Source organism: Triticum aestivum, chromosome 7D, assembly GCF_018294505.1.
Source record: "Triticum aestivum cultivar Chinese Spring chromosome 7D, IWGSC CS RefSeq v2.1, whole genome shotgun sequence".
In the NCBI taxonomy this organism is placed as follows: domain Eukaryota; kingdom Viridiplantae; phylum Streptophyta; class Magnoliopsida; order Poales; family Poaceae; genus Triticum; species Triticum aestivum.
Genome location: NC_057814.1, coordinates 630776554 through 630799685, shown reverse-complemented (window position 1 = coordinate 630799685; position 23132 = coordinate 630776554). Strand labels below are relative to the sequence as shown.

Sequence of the window (23132 nt, the reverse complement as noted above, 5' to 3'; positions counted from 1 at the left end):
TTTTGCGACTGCCTTAAAAATGATTTTGCAATTAAAAAATGTGAAAACCCATGATTTTTCAGTTTTGAATGAACAGAATATTCCTATTTTTAAATGGATTTTTTTCTAAACTTGCCATGTGCAGGTTTATTATAACATGCCCTCCATGGCTTTCTTATTACGTTACAATAATTTTACTTTCTCACATGGCAGTTTTATTACTAAGAGCATGGCATTTTAATTATTAAAAGGATGGAAGTTTTATTACTAAGAGCATGGTTTTTTAATAATTACTAACATGGGATTCTTTTTATTGTAAAGAGGATGGCAATTTTATGATTAAGAGCATGGCATTTTTATGACTAAGAGCATGACATATTTATTATTAGGAGGATGACAATTTTATTATTAATAGGTTGGAATTTTATTATTGAGAGCCTGACATTTTTATTATGATTGGCATGGCATTTTTACTATCAAGAGGATCACATTTTTTATTAGTAAGAGGATGTGAATTTATTTTTATTGGAATGGCAATTTATTTTTCACTGACATGGCATTTTTAAAAGATTTTTGCACAATGGACCGAATAAAGCAAAACACTATTCATGGCATTTTATTAAATTAAAATGGCATTTTTACAAAGTAGCATGAAATTTATTATTATTTTCATATTCATGGAAATTTTAGATTTTTATGTTTTTCTCTGTTTTTAGAAGAAAAAATAATTCCCATGGCATTTAAAAAATAAAGCTCTAAACTGGGCCTTTGGGTCAATTGGATTCGCCCTTCCCCCACCCCCCACCAGCGAACGATCAAGGAGGGGTGATTTGTCGAAATCACTAATTTAGGAGCACTCATTAAAAAGATCACTCCCACCTCCATAGGTTGCGACAAGTGGCGCGCTGCATGTGGGAGTTTTCCCTTTTTTCTAGATCCATTTATTCAAAAAGTTTTATCTCTTAAACTGTGCGTCCAAATCTCAAACCGTTTTCACTGTTGGATTCCTCGCATCGAGATCTTGAAAACTAGATCCCATATTGATATGTTTTGATGAAAAAAATTAACAAAAAGAACCGGACAAAAAACGGGTTTTTCCCTTTTCGAAAGAGGCACGCCCGTGCCTCTCGCAGAAAAAAAGAAGAGAAAACGTGTTTTTTCGTTTCCGAGGAGGCACGTCCGTGCCTCTCGCGGAAGCAAAACTGTGCCTCTCACGGAAAAAAAACAGAAAACATGTTTTTTTTCGTTTCTGAGAAGCACGGTCGTGCCTCTCGTGAAAGCACAACCATGATTCTCGCGGAAGCAAAACCGTGCCTCCCTCGGAAGGAAAAAAATAGAAAACGCGTTTTTTTTCGTTTCCAAGAGGCAAGGTTGTGCCTCTCACGGAAGCAAAACCGTATCTCCCGCGAAAGGAAAAAATAAATAAAACGCATTTTTTTCCGTTTCCGAGAGGCACGACCCTGACTCTCGCGAAAGCAAAACCGTGCCTCTCGCAGAAGCAAAACCGTGCCTCCCACGGAAGGAAAAAACAAAAAACGCATTTTTTCGCTTCCGAGAGGCACGGCCATGACTCTCGCGAAAGCAAAACCGTGACTCGCGCGCAAGGAAAAACAAAAAGAAATGCGTTTTTCGCGCAAAAAATCGAATTTTCTTTGTCCAAAAGTTAAGGAAGACCCACTAGTAGAAAACAGGGCTTTCGTTCGGGCCAGATAAGCCCATTAGGCCCGGTTCAGTCACGAACCGGGACTAATGTGAGCATTGGTCCCGGTTCGTGCGGCTAAAGGCATTAGTCCCGTTTCAAATGAGCCCTTTAGTCCCGGTTTGAGACACGAACCGGGACTAAAGGGTGCGATGCCCTTTACACTAGTAGAAAACTAGGCTTTGGTCACAGGGCAATATTCACATTAGTCTCGGTTCAGTCACGAACCGGGACTAATGTGAGCATTGGTCCCGGTTCATGCGGCCAGGGGCCTGCCAGGCCTCGTGGGGGCATTGGTCCCAGTTCGTCTGGCCCCTTTGGTCCCGGTTGGTGGGACAAACCGGGACCAATGGGCCTCGCTCCTGGCCCACCACCATTGGTCCCGGTTGGTGGCTTGAACCGGGACCAGAGGCTCACCCTTTAGTCCCGGTTCATGCCACAAACCGGGACTAAAGGGTTGGTCCTAGTTGCGGTCAGAGTTTAGTCCCACCTCGCCAACCGAAGGGCGCTCACACCGGTTTATAAGCCCGTCCCTCTCTGCCTTGTTGAGCTCCTCTCAAAGTGAAAATAGATGCCCTTATACAGGGAATTTGACCTAAATTCAGAGTAAATTTCTTTGAATTTCATAGAAATTTATTATGAATTTAGGTTGAATTTTCTCTATAGGCGCATCTATGTTCATTTTTTTATAGTAAATAAAATAAATAAACATTAATAAAATAAATAAAAATAAATAAACCTTAATAAAATAAAATAAAATAAACTATAGTAAATAAAATAAATAAACCTTAATAAAATAAATAAAAATAGCAGCAGTAAAATAAATAAAAATAGCAGCAGTAAAATAAATAAAAATAAAATAAATAAAGTAAAATACATAAGTAATTAGAAACAAAATGGAATAAAATAAATAATTTTTTTGTTGTAAGTAGAAACAAAACAAAATAAATAAAGCAAAAGAGAAAACAAAAAATAGGGAAAAAAAATTATGCCACCTACTGGGCCACCACGGCCTGAATACGACTTGAAACCCATCCATGGGCCAGGATTCAGGCCCGCAGAAGGCCCAGTAGGCCCCACAGGCACACAGTGTACGGTTAGGCCTGAAAGCCTGCAGTTGAGAGGAGCTCGAGAGGGTGGGCGCAGCAGCGCTTATAAACCACTCTCGAGCTCTCTCAACTAGCGAGGTGGGACTAAACTTTGGCCGCGACGCGGGCAGCACATGTCCTTTGGTCCCGGTTGGTGGCACCAACCGGGACTAAAGGGGGGCATGGGTACCGGTTAGTGGCACCAACCGGGACCAATGCCCCCCCTTTAGTCCCGGTTGGTGCCACGAACCGGGACCAAAGGCCACGAACCGGGACCAATGCGCCCCCTTTACTCCCGGTTCATGCCACGAACCAGGACCAATGAGGTGCCTATATATACCCCTCGCCCGCGAGCAGAGCACTCCAGTGCTCTGTTTTTCTCTAGCCGGCGAGGGGAGGGCTTTGTGGTGCTCTAGCTCACCTCCTATGCACATGAGGTGTTCGATGAAATGCCCGAGACACAGTAGTTAAGCTTTCTCCTCTCGAAGCTCGACCTCAAAGCTCCATTTTCCTTGAGATTTGTACGGTTTAGCGGAATGCACGCAGATGAACCGGCAATGGATGTACGGTGACAGACACACCTCTGAGTACATTAAGGGCATGCAAGATTTTCTCGAAGTGGCTGAGGCAAACAAGCAGAATGGTTTTATGTGTTGTCCATGCCCTACATATGGGAATACGAAGTCTTACTCTGACCGAAAAATCCTTCACACCCACCTGCTTTACCAGGGTTTCATGCCACACTATAATGTTTGGACTAGGCACGGAGAAATAGGGGTTATGATGGAAGACGGCGAAGAAGAAGAGGACGATGACAACTATGTGCCCCCTGAATACGGTGATGCTGCAACCGGGGAAGCTGCTGAAGATCAAGAGGAACCAGACGATGTGCCCAATGATGCTGCAATGGGGGAAGGTGCTGAAGATCAAGAGGAACCAGTGCCCGATGATGATGATCTCCGCCGGGTCATTGTCGATGCAAGGACGCAATGCGAAAGTCAAAAGGAGAAGCTGAAGTTCGATCGCATGTTAGAGGATCACAAAAAAGGGTTGTACCCCAATTGCGAAGATGGCAACACAAAGCTCGGTACCGTACTGGAATTGCTGCAGTGGAAGGCAGAGAATGCTGTGCCTGACAAAGGATTTGAGAAGCTATTGAAAATATTGAAGAAGAAGCTTCCAAAGGATAACGAATTGCCCGACAGTACATACGCAGCAAAGAAGGTCGTATGCCCTCTAGGATTGGAGGTGCAGAAGATACATGCATGCCCTAATGACTGCATCCTCTACCGCGGTGCGTACAAGGATCTGAACGCATGCCCGGTATGCGGTGCATTGCGGTATAAGATCAGACGAGATGACCCTGGTGATGTTGACGGCGAGCCCCCCAGGAAGAGGGTTCCTGCGAAGGTGATGTGGTATGCTCCTATAATACCACGGTTGAAACGTCTGTTCAGAAATGAAGAGCATGCCAAGTTGATGCGATGGCACAGTGAGGACCGTAAGAAAGACGGGAAGTTGAGAGCACCCGCTGACGGGTCGCAGTGGAGAAAAATCGAGAGAAAGTACTGGGCTGAGTTTGCAGCTGACCCAAGGAACGTATGGTTTGGTTTAAGCGCGGATGGCATTAATCCTTTCGGGGAGCAGAGCAGCAATCACAGCACCTGGCCCGTGACTCTATGTATGTATAACCTTCCTCCTTGGATGTGCATGAAGCGGAAGTTCATTATGATGCCAGTTCTCATCCAAGGCCCTAAGCAACCCGGCAACGACATTGATGTGTACCTAAGGCCATTAGTTGAAGAACTTTTACAGCTGTGGAATGGAAACGGTGTACGTACGTGGGATGAGCACAAACAGGAGGAATTTAACCTGCACGCGTTGCTGTTTGTAACCATCAACGATTGGCCCGCTCTCAGTAACCTTTCAGGACAGACAAACAAGGGATACCACGCATGCACGCACTGTTTAGATGACACTGAAAGTATATACCTGGACAAATGCAGGAAGAATGTGTACCTGGGCCATCGTCGATTTCTTCCGACCAACCATCAATGTCGAAAGAAAGGCAAGCATTTCAAAGGCGAGGCAGATCACCGGAAGAAGCCCGCCATGCGTACCGGTGATCACGTACTTGCTATGGTCAATGATTTACACGTAATCTTTGGAAAGGGTTCCGGCGGACTAGCTGTTCCGAATGACGCTGAGGGACACGCACCCATGTGGAAGAGGAAATCTATATTTTGGGACCTACCCTACTGGAAAGAGCTAGAGGTCCGCTCTTCAATCGACGTGATGCACGTGACGAAGAACCTTTGCGTGAACCTGCTAGGCTTCTTGGGCGTGTATGGGAAGACAAAAGATACACCTGAGGCACGGGAGGACCTGCAACGTTTGCACGAAAAAGACGGCATGCCTCCGAAGCAGTATGAAGGTCCTGCCAGCTACGCTCTTACGAAAGAAGAGAAAGAAATCTTCTTTGAATGCCTACTCAGTATGAAGGTCCCGACTGGCTTCTCGTCAAATATAAAGGGAATAATAAATATGCCAGAGAAAAAGTTCCAGAACCTAAAGTCTCATGACTTTCACGTGATTATGACGCAACTGCTTCCGGTTGCATTGAGGGGGCTTCTACCGGAAAACGTCCAATTAGCCATTGTGAAGCTATGTGCATTCCTCAATGCAATCTCTCAGAAGGTGATCGATCCAGAAATCATACCAAGGCTAAGGAGTGATGTGGCGCAATGTCTTGTCAGTTTCGAGCTAGTGTTCGCACCATCCTTCTTCAATATCATGACGCACGTCCTAGTTCATCTAGTCGACGAGATTGTCATTCTACACAATATGTTCCCCTTTGAGAGGTTCATGGGAGTCCTAAAGAAATATGTCAGTAACCGCGCTAGGCCAGAAGGAAGCATCTCCATGGGCCATCAAACAGAGGATGTCATTGGGTTTTGTGTTGACTTCATTCCTGGCCTTAAGAAGATAGGTCTCCCTAAATCGTGGTATGAGGGGAGACTGACTGGAAAAGGCACGCTTGGAGGGGACTCAATAATATGCAGGGAAGGATATTCTTGGTCTCAAGCACACTACACAGTTCTACAGAACTCTACCTTGGTGACCCCGTATGTCGATGAACATAAGAACAGTCTGCGCTCCAAACACCCGGAGCAGTGCGACGACTGGATTACATGTGAACACATCAGGACTTTCAGCAGTTGGTTGGAAACACGTCTCAGAGGTGACAACACTGTTTGTGATGAGCTGGACTCGTTGTCCAGGGGACCATCTTTGACTGTATTGACTTACAAAGGATACGAGATAAATGGGAATACATTTTACACGATCGCCCAAGACCAAAAGAGCACCAACCAAAACAGCGGTGTCAGCTTTGATGCAGCAACCGAGAGGGGAAAGGACACATATTATGGTTACATTGTGGACATATGGGAACTTGACCACGGACATGATTTTAAGGTCCCTTTCTTTAAGTGCAAATGGGTCAATCTGTCAGGAGGCGGGGTACAGGTAGACCCACAGTATGGAATGACAACAGTGGATCTGAACAATCTTGGGTACACTGACGAACCGTTCGTCCTAGCCAATGATGTGGCACAGGTTATCTATGTGAAGGACATGTCTACCAGACCGAGAAAAAGAAAAGATAAGGAAGCGAATACATCATACGATGAGCCAAAGCGCCACATAGTTCTTTCAGGAAAAAGGGACATCGTGGGAGTGGAGGGCAAGACAGACATGTCTGAAGATTATGAAAAGTTTCATGAAATTCCTCCCTTCAAAGTCAAGGCTGACCCAAGCATCTTGATAAACGATGAAGATTATCCATGGTTACGGCGCAATAAGCAAAGGACACAAGCGAAGAAAAAGTGAAGACTTTCTCTCCACAACTATTATGATGATATCATGCCAACTTTCAACCTTTTTGTAGTTCATTTGAAATGCCTGTTGTAACAGATGAGTTTTCGTCCGAAATCCTGATACTTCGAAAGAGATTGTCCATTTTGTACACGAAGTGCATCCAGTTTTTGCCGTAACCCTCTCAACCTTTTAGCACATGCTATGTGGGTGAAATGATGACACCATGCCAACTTTCAACCTTTTTCAGAGTTCATTTGTAGTGCTTTTCAATCTCACGGTCATATAGCTCATGAAAATCAGTAAATGTATGAAAAATAACAAATGAAGTCAGAAAGGGTTGAAAATTGATGATGGGGCTTTGAATGGTGCATTTTGAACACACAAAAAGTCTGGAGTTCAAATAAGTTCAAAAAAAATGAAATCCCTTTGTAACTGATGAGTTTTCGTTCGAAACCCTGATACTTCGGAAGAGATTGTCCATTTTGTACACGAAGTGCATCCAGTTTTTGCGGTAACCCTCTCAACTTTTTAGCACATGCTATGTGGGTGAAATGATGATACCATGCCAACTTTCAACCTTTTCAGAGTACATTTGTAGTGCTTTTCAATTTAAGGGTCATTTATAGCTCATGAACTAATAGCAAAAAGAATGAACTAAAAATAATGAATTAAAATATGCTGTTATGATCAACTAAAACAAAACTATAATATTCTTCAATAGCCAAAAGAATCAACTAAAAAGCTTTTATAAAACTCCAATAGCAAAAGGAATCAACAAAAAAACTTTTATAAACCTCTAGTATTATTGAAACTAAAATTATATAAAATTTATGCAACTAAAATTATCAAATCATTTTCTGTTCAAACCATTAAAAGCAAAAAGAATTTTCATAAAGAATGTTTTTGTTAGAAACTTTAATAGCAAAAAGCATTATCATAAAGATTTTTTTTGTTAGAAACTAAAATAACAAAATCTGTTTTTGAATAGTATCATAAAACACAGTAATATTAAATAGCAGGAAAAAGAATCACTCCAAAATCTATTTTTATAGTAAAGTTAATCACAAACTAGTGATTCAGACAAATTTCAAAGAATTCAAATTTAAACTATTCAAATTTGAAAACTAATGGCACTAACAGAAAGTTTATAATTTTTGTGACCTAAAAGCAAAAAGAATTAAAAATAAACTTTAATAAAATAAATCAAAATAGCAACACTAAGTATTTTGTTGTAAGTAGAAACAAAATAAAATAAATAAAGCAACAAAGAAAAAAAAAGTGCCATCTACTGGGCCACCACGGCCTGAATACGACTAGAAACCCAACCATGGGCCAGGATTCAGGCCCGCAGGTGGCCCAGTAGGCCCCACAGGCACATACTGTACGGTTAGGCCCGAAAGCCTGCAGTTGAGAGGAGCTTTGAGAGGGTGGGCGCAGCAGCGCTTATAAACCACTCTCGAGCTCTCTCAACTAGCGAGGTGGGACTAAACTTTGGCCGCGACGCGGGCAGCACATGTCCTTTGGTCCCGGTTGGTGGCACCAACCAGAACTAAAGGTGGGCATTGGTCCCGGTTGGTGGCACGAACCGGTACCAATGGCCCCCCCTTTAGTCCCGGTTGGTGCCACCAACCGGGACCAAAGGCCGCCGCTTCCCGCCCTTTGGGCTGCTGAAAAGAGGCCTTTGGTCCCGGTTGGTGGCACCAACCGGGACCAATGCTCTGTGTATATAAGCTGGACTTGTGAAATTTTTCACTTCTCATCTCGCAGTTGCTGCCCGACGACGCCGTGCTCATCGACGCCGCCAGGCTACCCGTGCTTGCCGTCGCCGCGCCCTGCCTGCCCCGACGCCGTCGCGCCCCTACCGTGCCCCGACACCGTCGCCGCGCCCTGCCTTCCCCGACTCCGCTGCGCCCCTGCCGTGGCCTGACGCCGACGTCGTGCGCCCCTGCCCTGCCCCGACGCCGACGCTGTGCGCCCCTGCCTCGCCCCGACGCCGTCGCGCCCCTACCGTGCCCCGACGCCGCCGCCGTGCGCCCCTGCCTCGACCTCGACGCCAACGCCGCCGCGCCCCAGCCCTGCCCCGACGCTGCGCCACGCCCTGCCCTGCTGTCAACGCCGCCGCACCACTGCCTGTCGGACAGGCCGGTACTCCCTCCTCCCTCCCACCCCTCTCCTCTGTCCTTCCTTCATGTATGTGATGATGGTGAAGTTGGTTCAGTGCAAAGTTTCAGAGAATTGCATGTTTTCAGCCATGTTCACAAGGTGTTTGATGAAATGCTAGGGCTAGCTAGGGAACTTTGTTTTATGTGAAACTTGGCAGGATGATGTCTCCTTGGATGTTGGTGAAGATGGTCAAGTTGGTTTGTTAAAAGGAAAAACTTGTTAGTGCAAGTTTTATTAAAATTTAGTGCTGGACAGAAACTACATGAATTTTTTTGGTGGACTTGCTAGATGAAATTGGGGCTGGCCTTCTGGACTTAAGGGTTTAGTAGGAAGGACTACAAGATGTAAAAAATTCAGAATTTTTTTAGCAAGGAAAAAAAGGGTTGTAGTTCAATGCCAAGATTGGACCAAAATTGAAAAATGGAAGTTGTGCTCAAAATTTTCAAATGACCAAAGTGGGTTTTTGAATAAAAATGATCTATAGGCATCAGAGGACTTCTCAAAAATTTTGTGTCATTTGAAAGGAATTATTTGAAATAGTTCTAGTGCCAAAAGTTACATTTAAGAAAAAATAAGAAAATTCTACTGATGTTTTTGTTCATAGCATTTTTTTTGTCCATGTATGTATGTATGAATGGATGGATGGATGGATGGACGGATATGGATGTATATACAAAATATTCATATATGATGTTTTTTTGTTCATAGCAATTTTTTTCCATGTATGTATAATTTATGTATGTATATGTTCATATATGCAAAAGTTACATTTAAGAAAAAATAAGAAAATTCTACGGATGTTTTTGTTCATAGCATTTTTTTTGTCCATGTATGTATGTATGAATGGATTGATGGATGGATGGATATGGATGTATATATATACAAAATATTCATATATGATGTTTTTTTTTGTTCATAGCAATTTTTTCCATGTATGTATAATTTATGTATGTATATGTTCATATATGCAAAAGTTACATTTAAGAAAAAATAAGAAAATTCTACTGATGTTTTTGTTCATAGCATTTTTTTGTCCATGTATGTATGTATGAATGGATGGATGGATGGATGGATATGGATGTATATACAAAATATTCATATATGATGTTTTTTTGTTCATAGCAATTTTTTTTCCATGTATGTATAATTTATGTATGTATATGTTCATATATGCAAAAGTTACATTTAAGAAAAAATAAAAAAAATTTATTTTTTCTTCTTCTCTTCTATCCCGATAACTTCAACACGAGGGGGGGGGGTCGACCTACCCCCTCCCCGATAACATTATTTTCCCATGTATGTATGCCGTCGTTGTCGATATAACCCCCTCCCGGATAACTTCGACCGTGAGGACTTATACCACGGGAGCACCCCCCGGCCCTCTCGCTCGACCAAAACTCTCGAGGACACCCAAACCCTAGAAAAAAACGATGTCGGTCTCCTATCCCCTCCCGCCGCGCCCCTACCCTTGAAGCGTTGCCGAGGCCACCCCAAACCCGGCATAAGCTAGGTCTACGTTTGCACTAATATATCCACCTGCTGTCATGTTTGTGTAATAATTGCCATGGTGTAATATTTGCAGAAACAATGGAGCACGGACGAGACGAGAAAGCAGAACAGGTGTTGGGGGACATAATCTTAGCCGGAGCTGATATCTTGTCGTATCTTAACGACAATGATGGTCTGGAAGAACAGGGTGAAGAAGCAGGCTACGGTGATCGAAGAGTGGAGGAGGAAAGACATGATTATGATGGCTCCGGTGACCCAATGCTGGTGCAAGAAGGAGCCCGTGGTGACGGCTCCGGTGACCGAACAGAGTCCGGCCAGGTAAATATATTAGTTAAGCCTGTGCTGACTAGCTAATTGATGCATTCATTGTTTTGGTATGTACACATATTAATTAACTCTCGTCTTCCTTCTTTTTTCTAGCCCTCCGGATCAAGCACAACTTCGGTAAAGAGACGAGGCCTGAAGAGAAAGTTGCGCTCGGATGAAAGGTTTGAGATCACAGCAATCGCGCGCGACGGCCAACCGATTGAACCCATCCGGACAAAGGAAGCATTTGCTGCTCAGTGCGGGGTTCTTGTTAGGGACAAGATCCCGATCAGCATCGACCAATGGTATAAGCCTAAGAAGGAAGACCCTGAGGTGTCTTATGTCAATGATATGCAGAAAGATGATCTTTGGACTGAGCTGAAGGCAAATTTCACCCTACCGCCAGAGGAGGATCCGGAGAAGCCAGTTAAAGAGCAATTAATCAAGTCTCATGCTCTTAAGAAGATGGCAGACCTATTCAGGAGGTGGAAGAATGAGCTGAAAACGTTTGTCGACAAAGAAGAGACACCAGAATTCATCGGCCGACATGAGAAGATCAGAGATCACTGGCCCGCATTTGTGGCCCACAAGACATCAAAAAAGAGTAAGAAGATGTCAGCGACAAACAAGAAGAATGCTGCGAAGAAGAAGCTTCACCATCGCACGGGGACAGGTGGCTACCTCAAAGCCCGGCCTAAGTGGCCCAAGGCTAAGAATGATCTGCTTGAAAAAGGGATCGAACCAAAGACAATGAACTGGCCAGACCGTTGCCGGACTTGGTTCTTCGGGGCTGGTGGAAAATTGGACCCTGTATCAGGGAGGTGCGTTTGGACGAACGAGCTTTTGTGAATACCAGTCAAGAAGATTCAGCAATATATCGATGCAGCGCAGGAAGGGACGTTCGTTCCAGACAGAGAGAACGACGAGCTCACAATGGCCCTCGGGAATCCTGAGCACCCTGGACGGACACGAGGCACGCCAGGCTCCGTTCCGTGGAAGGCTGGTTTTCCGGACGCAGGCGGTTACAAAAGCCAGGAGAGGAGGAAAAAAATGGAGCAGACCCAAATTCAGAAGCTACACGAAAGGGTTCAAGCGCTAGAGGAACGAGACGGCAATCGACATGCCGAAACTACCCCCGAAACTACCCCGCCATCTCAGCGGAGAAGCAGCGTGGCTTCCACCGAGCTGCTTCAGCCGGAGCATGTCTTGACGGCTCCTGCTAGCTACCCCGTGGATGCTATCACGGAGTCTCAACATTGCCACCTTATGGCACAATGGCAGAACTTCAAAGTCCAGGCGGTTGTTGGCTCTGTTTTACCTCCTGAACCCGGCGCAACCTACCACTGTCGGCCGATTCCAGAAGGATATGCTAGGGTGATGGTGGATGAAATAACGGAGGGATTTGAGGACCTCCAGCTTGACCACCCTACCGGTGAAGGGGAGACTCGGCTGGGTTTAGCTCTGAAGACTCCGTGCCTATGGCGGAAGGAGCTCATTAACCTTTTGAACTGGACGCCTCCGGCGAGTAAGGGCACTCTGCCGCCTCCTCCTCCGCTGAGTGATCAGGGCACTCAGCCTCCTTCTCCGGCGCGTGGCGGCACTCCACCTCCTCCTCCGCCTCCTCCTCCGGCGAGTGATCAGGGCACTCAGCCTCCTTCTCCGGCGCGTGGCGGCAGTCCGCCTCCTTCTCCACCCGCGCCGGCGTGCAAGAGCAGCCAGCCTCCTCCTTCTCCACCTTGTCGGCAAGGGCGGAAGAGACCCGCCGCCGCTCCGGCTGCTCCGGCGCGTCGTAGTCCTTCTCCTCCGCCTCGTAAGCAAGGAAAGAAGACAGCCGCAGCCGCTCCATCTGCTCTGCCGGCGTCTAGCAGTACAGCTGCCAGAGGCGGGAGGCAATACAGATTCGGTCCTTCTTTGAAGACTCCAGAGAAGTTACCATACGAGAGGACCGAGGAGGAAACCACGAAGATCGTGCGAGCCGAAGTGACGAACTTCTTTGAAGGGGTGAAAGCAAAGAAACATCCACCTCCAGAGGAGAAGGTAGATCCGGTGAAAGCAAAGCGCACTCTGGCTGCCCTGACAAAACCACCAAAGTCTCCGCTGAGAGGCAACTATGAGCCCATTCTTGCAAAGACATTTGCCGAAGCGGAGCGGTCGGGAAGTACTGCCAGTGATCAAAGGTTAAAAGAACGACGAGCTGGGAAAAAAATTGCCCAGCTCGGCGAACAAGCGAACCAATCGTGCCCCCCGCTCAAGGTGTCTAGCGACATCGTCACTAATGATCCGAGGATTGTGCCCGGTTATAGCAATATTGGAGATTACCTGCCCGACGATGTACATTATGAAATCATGGAGATGGACGAACACAAATACCATTACTGGAAGCCTCTCGTCAAAGATGAAAGATCTCTAACAACGATGATGCGAAGATTACATGATTGGTACATGAAAACCTGCAGAGAGTCTGATGGGATGAATACTTTGACGTTGAGAGTTAAACCGGAGCATGACCTCGTTGGAATTGAACTGCTGAATGTTCCATTTGAGAAGTTCTTCCAGTTTTTCAATCAAAAGGCCCTCGATAAATCAACATCACTTGCTACTGTCTGTAAGTAGTACTACTTCTGTCATTAAGTCTCTCTATATAGGTCAGCTCTTTCATTGCATGTATTTATAATTATCCTCACTATATTATGCAGATTGAAGATCGCCGAATTGAAGAAATGGCAAATCGGTGATATTGGGTTCATTAACACAAATCTCATAGATGCATATACGGTTGAAAAACATGCCAAAGAAGCCGAGGCCAACTTGCTACGATCGTTGGTATTAAATCAAAACAAAGACATAATACTCTTTCCTTACAACTTCAAGTGAGTGTTACTGTCTTGTGCATATTCGGTTTTCCTTATTAGTCCAGGTTATGGTAATGTAATTGATGACTTATGCATGCATGCGCAGCTTCCACTATATTCTCCTAGAGATTAAGCTTGAGCAGGGAGTAGTAACCGTCTTAGACTCGAGACGAAAAGATCCCCAGGACTATGCGGACATGACTCAAATGCTCGAGAAGTAAGTTAAATCGATCATTATCCACCATATCAGCAACTTTGTTCATTTCCTGATATCAAGTAATTGTTTTCTTTGTCTGGCAGGGTTTGGAGAAAATTCACCACAAAAGCTCCGGGACTGCCGAAGAAGCTGCAATTTAGACACCCGAAAGTAAGTACTATAGTAGCATGTTCCGCGCATCTCCTAGTGATTCAAGCGCTAGTTTCATCAATACCATTTAGCATGCTTGCTTATCAGTTTGATTAACCTCTATTTCTTGTAAAGTGGTTGTGGCAGGAACAAGGGAATGATTTCTGTGGATACTACGTTTGCGAGTCTATCCGCCACACGACCTGTCAGCGGGGCTACTCTGACGAACAATATGAAGTGCGTAAGCAATAATATTCACAATTTTATTTTATTACCATCATTTGTGTCGAGTTTCATTTATTCATATATAATATATATATATATATATATATATATATATATATATATATATATATATATATGTATGTATGTATGTATTGACCCCCTTCTTCAAATTAGATCTTCCGGATGCGGGATGAACTCCTAGCACCAGATCGTACGCGAGCAATTCAAGAGGAATTGGCGCCATTCTTCCTTGACCACGTGATCGCTGAAAACGGAGAATACTATGTGGACTCTGTGTTCTTACAATTTAATTAGGAGATTATATTATAAGAGATAATTATTGTATATATGTAGCAGGTAGTGTCAGATAGATATACGAGAACTTGTTGTTCGACCAATCTCTCGGAGAAGGAGAGGTGGTCGATATCACTTCTCTCTGTATGCATATGTTCATGACGATCTTCTGTTTCCTTCATTTGCTTACTAGCTAGCATGTCTAGTCCTCTCCATACGTATATAGTACGTAGCGTCGACCAAGCACGGAGATAAGAGAGGACACTTCTCTCTATTAATTAGCTAGCTAACACAATATATGAAACACCTAAATTAACCCCCCAAAACCCCCAGCCCCCCCCCTTAAAAAAAACAAAAACCCCAGCCCCTGAAATGCTGACGCGTGGATGCCTATTGGTCCCGGTTAGTGCCACCAACCAGGACCAAAGGCCCTGCCTATTGGTCCCGGTTGGTGTCACCAACCGGGACCAAAGGCCCCCTGCCTAGGCTGGCCGCAACGGCCACGTGGAGGACCTTATGTCCCGGTTCGTGTAAGAACCGGGACTAAAGGGTTAGGGCATTAGTAATGACCCTTTAGTCCCGGTTCGAAAACCGGGACAAAAGGCCCTTATCAACCGGGACAATAGGCCCTTTTTCTACCAGTGTTAGTCCCGGTTCGTATCTCAAACCGGGACTAAAGATTAGACCTTTAGTCCCGGTTTGAGACACGAGCCGGGACTAAAGGGTGCAATGCCCTTTAGTCCCGCTTCGTGTCTCAAACCGGGACTAAAGGTCCCATTTTCAAACTCTACACCCCCACCCCATGGATCGCCTTTTCAGTTTTGTAAAAAGCAAAAGAAAATGATAAAAACTTCAAAAAATAAAATCCTTCGAGATGTTATAGTACTACATCTACTAGTTAGGAAAATTAAAAAACTTAAATTTGGACATGTTTTGCAAAAAAGAGTCATGAAAAAGTAAAACGGCTATAACTTTTGCATACGATGTCGAAAAAAAGTATAATATATCAAAATGTTTAGCACGAAAATCCGCATATTTCCAAATTTTTAGAATCCTCAAATTCTAAAAAAAAAGTTATGCTCAATTTCAATTTTTTTGAATTTTGGTTAAATTAGGTCAAACTACTTATTCAAGAAGTATTAGTGGTACTAAATAATTTATTACAGTTTTTTAGAATTTTGATCAAATCTGGTCAAACTATGGTCAAATCTAGTCAAACTGTGGTCAAACTATGGTCAAACTACTTATTCAAAAAATATTAGTGTTACTACATAATTATTCAAGAATATTAGTGTTACTAAATAATTATTTCAATTTTTGAATTTTGGTCAAATCTGGTCAAACTATGGTCAAACTACTTATTTAAGAAATATTAGTGTTACTAAATCATTATTGTTTTTTAGAATAATAGTTTCAAACTCAAACAGTGAAACGTGTGACTTCATGCTCAAGCTAAACTCCTGAGAGTTAATAGGATTGACATCTTATTATTGTCAGGAAAACAACAAGTGCAGACTTGGAAACGAGGGGGAATAGAACCCGAAAGTTAAGCGTGCTCAGGCTGGAGTAGTGAGAGGATGGGTAATCGGCCGGGAAGTTAGATGATTTGGAATGATGAGGGATGATTAGAGATTAGAGGTTAAATTAAGCAGTGATGAGGGGTGATTAGAGATTAAATTGGAAAATAATTCAGAAAATTGAAAATTGATAAAAAAATTCAATTTTTTTTCATAAAAATACCTTTAGTCCCGGTTGGTGTTAGGTGGAGCTCCAGACAGCGGCCACGTGGACGGCCTTTAGTCCCGGTTCGTGTAAGAACCGGGACTAAAGGGGGGAGGACCGGGACTAAAGGCCCTTATGAACCGGGACAAACGGCCCTTTTTCTACTAGCGACCGGTGGAAAACCAATGCGTCGAAAAAACCGTTTAAAATCTGAAAATGCATGCGAAAAAATAAAATAAATCAAATTTGGAGGCAACGCCCAGAGTGCGCCAAGTGGTGCTGATCGTAGTGAGGTCCAGAACAAATAAGTTACTCCCTCCATTTCATAATTCTTGTTGTCGTTTTAGTTCAAATTTGAAAAAGAAAAGAAGCACAATGTAACACGTAACTAACACTAGCACAGTACCTACTTATACGTAGAGGTATCTCTATTGTCATTGCTGAACTCTTTAAAAGGCATATATTGTTCATATGAAACGAAGAGCCAATATTGTTGGTAATATTCACTACCAAAGCATCCATACGAGATGCCTTTGTTATGTTCCGCATAAAAGGTAACCATAGTTACATCTTACAACATGTAGATAGGAGATGGCGCTCTTATTGTATATTGCGCAGGGCCAAGATTAGACATAGCTAACTAATTAAGCGAAAGGTCTCTGGTTGTAGCAGTCGAGGTTGTCGCCGTAGCCAACACCAAGGATGTCGCAGTAGCGCTTGTAAAACCCGATCCGATCAGCGACACGGCTGTCCTGCCCGTGCCCGCACTCGATCCCACCGTTGATGATGTTGGTGATCACACCAAACCCGGGCACCCGCCCTGCGGCCCGGTCTGCCCCTGAGGGGCTCCACTGGCCCGTGATCACAGCATGGCTCGACGGCTTTGGCGCCTGCGCCGTCATCCAGAACCACATCGCCGTTTTAAACGACACGGTGGGGTCCGTGGCCACCAGGTCTGGATTTCTCAGCAGATCGACCCCGATGGCCCGGCCGGCAGGCCCGTAGTTGTAGTTGTGGGAGAGCTGGATGGGCCCACGGCCATAGTAGCGCTTCCCGGGGGCGCAAGGCCACTGCGCGCTCGGGGTGCAGTAGTCGGCGGCGGCTCCACGTTCCTGCTTGAAGCAGTAGCCCCAAGCGAAGGCCCCGTCCGGTGCGGTCGCCCACCCGCCGGTGGTCTCGTGGGACGTCTGTGCCAGGAAGGCGGCCACCTCGCGCTTCCGGGCGTCGTTGCTGCCGGTGGCGCCGAAGCCCGGGAAGGCGTTTGCGGCGGCGACAAAGGCGTCGTAGGTGTAGAAGCCCTTGGCCTGGCAGGCGCCGTCGTTGCGGTGCAGCAGCATGCGGTCAAACTGTGAGCGCGAGACGACGGAGGACACGCTGCCGCGCGCAGTGCCGATGGCCATGGCCACCGTGGCTACCACGGCCACCACCACTGCAAGCGATCTCATCGTGGGCGGCTAGGAAGCAGAGTACTCCACCGCTGTGTGGTGCAAGTGTAGTGTTACGCTTAGTGGTGTGTGTGTGTGTGGGAGAAGCGGTGGGCAGTGCACGTCTTTATATAGGTGTCGCGCGCTACTCGATCGCCATGATCGACCTGTGTCTATCCATCTACCTCCTCGTGAGTATCCTTCCAGAGCGACATCGTCATGCGATCGACGGATCAAGCTTGGCGGTTTAGATCCGGTGGAGAGGTACAGCTGCGAGCAGCTGGCCATGTGTGATCGAGAGCGTGTGCTAGTATGCACGCATGTGGACTTTTGGTTCGTAGATGACGCAGGGCACTCATGGATATTTTCAAAGGTTTATCATTTATCCGTTAAAACAGATGGACAGAGAACCGCACCGCATTCGCACTGCCCACCCGCATTTGGAACCTAAGAGTTCATGTGCGCTCCAGCTGTTCTTTCATTAAAATTCCTTGTCGGTTACCTTTCGAGCAATTTGATAAAATGGTACACATTTCATGAGACTTTTGATCGCCCCCTCCTTTTTTCACTGGGGATACCTATTGATCGTGCCTATCCTGAATTTTATTTTTTTGGCGCATTAGTCCATTTCCACGCATATAGCACCGAGCCGAAGAAGACGGGGTGGCCATGGCCGGTCGCGACATCCCTGGCGAGGGTGAGCCAGGACCGACCTAGAGTCGTGATTTCCCACGAGGTGGGTAGAAAGAGGGTTGACAAGTGCGGGTGCACGGTGCCGGGGGGGGGGGGGGGGGGGGGGGGCTTAAATGGATGGCATGGCCAACGGAGGAGGTCACTCGAGCAGGGCAGGATGGCCAGCAGCAGGTCCTAGGAGGTAGGTCGGGTCGGAGAGTGGCTTGATGGGGGCGAAAATAGGAAAAGTAATGGATACGAAATTTATTCCAGCCAAGTGACTATTCACTCCAAAAAATTTCCAGGAAACCTTCACCCTAGGATGCGACCTGTCTTCGATAGGCTTACCGTTGTGTGCTTCATTCGTACTCCCTCCGACAAGCAAGCCACAATAGTCGTGGATTATTATCCTTCTTTACTTTTTATGTCTTCTTTTCATTCTTTTTTTCTTCCTTTTCCTGTTATTTTATCATTCTACTTTATTATATGTTTTGTCATTCATTTATATTTTTCTTGGTTTTTTGTTTATCTTTCTAAAAAATATGTTATCCTTTTTCTAAAATTACAAAAACATATACTGTAACATGGATAAGCAAATACTCTCAGATATAAGAAACTATTAAAATAAATTTTACTTAATGTGTATGCTAAAATATTCAAAACATATAATATGGCCATCTCCTTTCATATTTTATAGAGAGATGTGAACATGTTTTATTTTTCAATATACAAATACTTTTCATCACTAATGTACAATGTCTTGATTTTATTTCACATACAAAGAAATATATAAATGTAAAAATAGTAAGAGATAAAGGGCCGCACCACTTACCAGCCCATTATAAATTTAATGGGGGCGCCTATGTCTCGCGTCAGGCAGGTCAATAGGAAGTCTCGCCTCAAGCAGCCGCAAGATTGGCCTTGCCCACAGGGAGCAATGAACTCTGTTTTCTATTTCACATGTTTTAATTTATTTTTGATTTATTATTTACTTTTCTTGTATTCCGAAATATTCTGATATTATAAAAATCACTTTATGTACAATAGTTCAAGAATGTTAATCATGCACTTGAAAAATGTTTCTACTGTATACGAGAAATGTCCAATGATTATGAAAAAGTAGACATAAAAAATAAATGTTTTAAAAAAGTTCAATCAACTATTTGGAAAATGTTAAAGGTTCATATAATAAATGTTCTTGATGTACAAAAATGTTCAATGTTAATGGGAAAATTAGACATAAAATATCACTACGAGGAAAAAGCTTATAGAGAGACGCTTACTAGTAGCGCGGGTTTATACCCCTCACTACTGTTACTTACTAGTAGCGTGGGTTTTCACCCCTCGCTACTACTAAGTTGATAGTAGTAGCGCGAGTTTTTACCCCTCGCTACTACTAAGCGGTCTCTACCGTGCCCCCCCCCCCCCCGACATGCCATAGTAGTAGCGAGGGGTGTAAACCCGCGGTACTACTAAGTTGATAGTAGTAGCGAGGGCTATAAACCCACGCTGCTACTAACTACATGGTTTTTGAAGACCCCTGAAATCCCCATCTCCCCCAAATCCTTCCTCTCCCCCGTCACTCTCTCCCCCCTCTCTCTGCATAGGCTCTCACATGGACCACCTACGCATGCGCGCCTCCTCCTCCATAGCGCCAAAACAGGCCGCCGCCTCGCGCCGCCGACGTACCGGAGCTCATCGGTCTTCCCCGCATCTCCATGCCACCATGTAGGAGCACCTCACCACCTTTGACCAACCCCGCTGCTACCTCCATGTCCTTCCTCTCTCCCTCGTTTTTATTTTTCTCTCCCTCCCTCTGGTTTGACTCACCCTCCCATGTCCATGCCCGTGCAGGTCGTCGCCATGGACGACCAAGAGCTCGCTGCCTTGGCTGCGAAGAGGATCCCCATGCCGCCACCTTGCTCGGCCATGGATCTGGGCCCTCTGCAGCAGTCGGCGCTAGATCTAGTCTGCCGCTGCCCTTCCGCAGCTCCGGCGACCCCTGCCGCCGATGGATCGAACCATTGCTGCCATTGACAGCACGCACGAGATTAAGATTTTTTTTTTTGAAATTAATAGTAGTAGCGCGGGTGGCACCCACGCTACTACTAACAGACGTAGTAGTAGCGCGGGCGCACCCGCGTGAAGGAAATATGCCCTAGTGGCAATAATAGAGTTATTATTTATTTCCTTATTTCATGATAAATGTTTATTATTCATGCTAGAATTGTATTAACCGGAAACTTAGAACATGTGTGAATACATAGACAAAATAAAGTGTCCCTAGTATGCCTCTCACTACTAGGGAAAAGCTTATAGGCAGACGCTTACTAGTAGAGCGGGTTTATACCCCTCGCTACTGCTACTTACTAGTAGCGCGGGTTTTTACCCCTCGCTACTACTAAGTTGATAGTAGTAGCGCGGGTTTTTACCCCTCGCTACTACTAAGCAGTCTCTACCATGCCCCCCGGGACATGCCATAGTAGTAGCGAGGGGTATGAACCCGCGCTACTACTAAGTTGCTAGAAGTCAGGGCCGGCCCTGAGGGGGGGCAGAGGGGGCGGCCGCCCCGGGCCCCCGCGTAGGAAGGGGCCCCCTGATGGCCTGGTTCCTTGTGCGTGCGTAATGTAACAGATCGATCGATTCTTAGGAAAGGGGAAAAGGTTACAGCGATTACTTCTCGGGTTGTCGCACCCGCAATCTTCTCGCCTTTATTCCATATCTTCCCCATTGGCAACAAATCAGCCCGAGACTCAGCCTTGTCAAGGTTGACAACGCCTCAGAGATATGTACGAGGCCGTCTAATTATGGTTTCCGGCTGCAGGGCGCGATTAGTGGAAGAAGGCATTGCAAGTTTCCAAAATCTCATCAACCTCTTCTTCAACGCAAATCCTTTCTTTTTATAGTATCGCCAGATCGTTCATTCATTCGCGAAGGTCATTCTCATACATATCACATTCTCAAACTCTGATTTCTTGTTTTGTCTGGGATTAGAAAGAGGAACTCTTCGTGACTGGTAAGCATCAGCAATATTTTGCAATTTTTAATTAGCAGTGTTTTTAATTTCTTGTACTATCATATGTTTGTGTGCTAGTAATTAGTAAGATTGTTAGTATCCATCTGGTAATGAGAATAAAAACAGGCATGTGAGTTGACCGAGTCCTCAAAAGGAGCATAGACGTTTTGTTATAGCAGACACGAATACTTCTACTGCTCGGAATTCAGAGGGACTAGCTTTAGTTACTGCTGAGGAACAACCTAACTAAAATTCTTAGGATGATAATATTGAGTAAGCACCAAACTGTTACTTATTCACCTAGTAATAAAGGTGTTTATTGACAAGAGCGACAACTTTTACTGTGAATGTTTATGACCCAAAAGTTTTTGAATAATTGAGATGACAAGGCAACAAACTATAGTGTATCGACTATTTATTTGCAACTGAAATAGAAAAAATTACTCTGTTTATGTGGCTTTAGGGCCCCTTCTGTTGTCTTGCCCCGGGCCCCTGAAATCTCAGGACCGGCCCTGCTAGCAGTAGCGCGGGTTTATACCCCTCTCTACTACTAAGTAAAAGGTAGGTGAAGTCCCCATATCCCCGGCCGAATCCCACCTCTCTCCCACACTCCCCCATTCCCCTTCCTTCCACCCGTGATTCGCATCCTCACCCACCGCCGCCGCCGATCTCACACCTCGGTGCCTTCCCCAAATTTGGTGACCTCCTCTCCCATCGCAGCCCCCTCCCCAGCCCCTCCTTCCTCCTTCCCCGCTACTGGAAGGAGAGGGAAACCAGCAGAACATCGTCCATGGCGGCGGCCAGATCCACCATGGATGCAGCCACTTGCACCTCCTCGCCGGGACAAGGCCTCCTGAGGACATGCGAGCACCATGGTCACGGGTCCTACGACAAGCAGTAGCAGGTCACCGGGCTTCATCTAGGCTTCGAGCGTCGGCTCCAACTTCGGCGGCCACCAGTGTGTTCCTCCTCCTACTCCTCTCTATCTCTCTCTTCCTCATTCAAATAATGTTCTCTTCTTTTGTAGCAGCAGTAGAGATGAGAGGTGCGGGAACGAGTTGGGTGGGGAGCCACCATCACCATGGACAACTTCATCCCCTCTAGGACCAGCAGCAGCCATGGTTGGAGAGGACGATGACGCCAAGCAGCAGCAACCATGGATGGAATTTATTTTTTAATTCCTAATTAGTTAGCAGTAGCGCGGGGCCCTGACCCACGCTACAGCTAGGTAGTAGTAGCGCGGGTGTCAACCACGCTACTACTATCAGAAGTAGCAGTAGTGAGGGTTATACACGCGCTAGTGCTACAAGTTAGCTGTGGCGCCGTATCAGTAGCGCTAGCGCCCGCGCTACTAATACACCCAAAACCCGCGCTACTGCTAGGCTTTTCCCTAGTAGTGTCTACTTGACTAGCTCGTTTATCAAAGATGGTTATGTTTCCTAACCATGGACATGTGTTGTCATTTGATGAATGGGATCACATCATTAGGAGAATGATGTGATGGACAAGACCCATTCTTTAGCTTAGCATTATGATCGTTACAGTTTCATTGGGACTCCTTTCTTCATGACATATACATGTTCCTCAGACTATGAGATTATGCAACTCCCGAATACCGGAGGAACACTTTGTGTGCTATCAAACGTCACAATGTAAAAGCGTGATTATAAAGATGCTCTACAGGTGTCTCCAAAGGTATTTGTTGGGTTGGCATAGATCGAGATTAGGATTTTTCACTCCGTGTTTCGGAGAGGTATCTCTGTGCCCTCTCGGTAATGCTCATCACTATAAGACTTGCAAGCAACGTTACTAATGAGTTAGTTGCCGGATGAAGTATTACGGAACGAGTAAAGAGACTTGCCGGTAACGAGATTCAACTAGGTATGATGATACCGACGATCGAATCTCGGGGAAGTAACATACCGATGACAAAGGGAACAACGTATGTTGTTATGCGA

At 45.3% G+C, this 23132-nt stretch overlaps 1 protein-coding gene across 1 annotated transcript; it reads right to left on the bottom strand.

Annotated features, from left to right (window-relative positions):
• Window positions 1-16552: 16552 nt before the first annotated feature.
• On the bottom strand, window positions 16553-17600 carry LOC123164258 (basic endochitinase C). The gene has a single exon (XM_044581670.1). The coding sequence runs from the start codon at window positions 17505-17507 to the stop codon at window positions 16707-16709; it is 801 nt and encodes a 266-aa protein (XP_044437605.1). The 5' UTR covers window positions 17508-17600; the 3' UTR covers window positions 16553-16706.
• Window positions 17601-23132: the final 5532 nt, after the last annotated feature.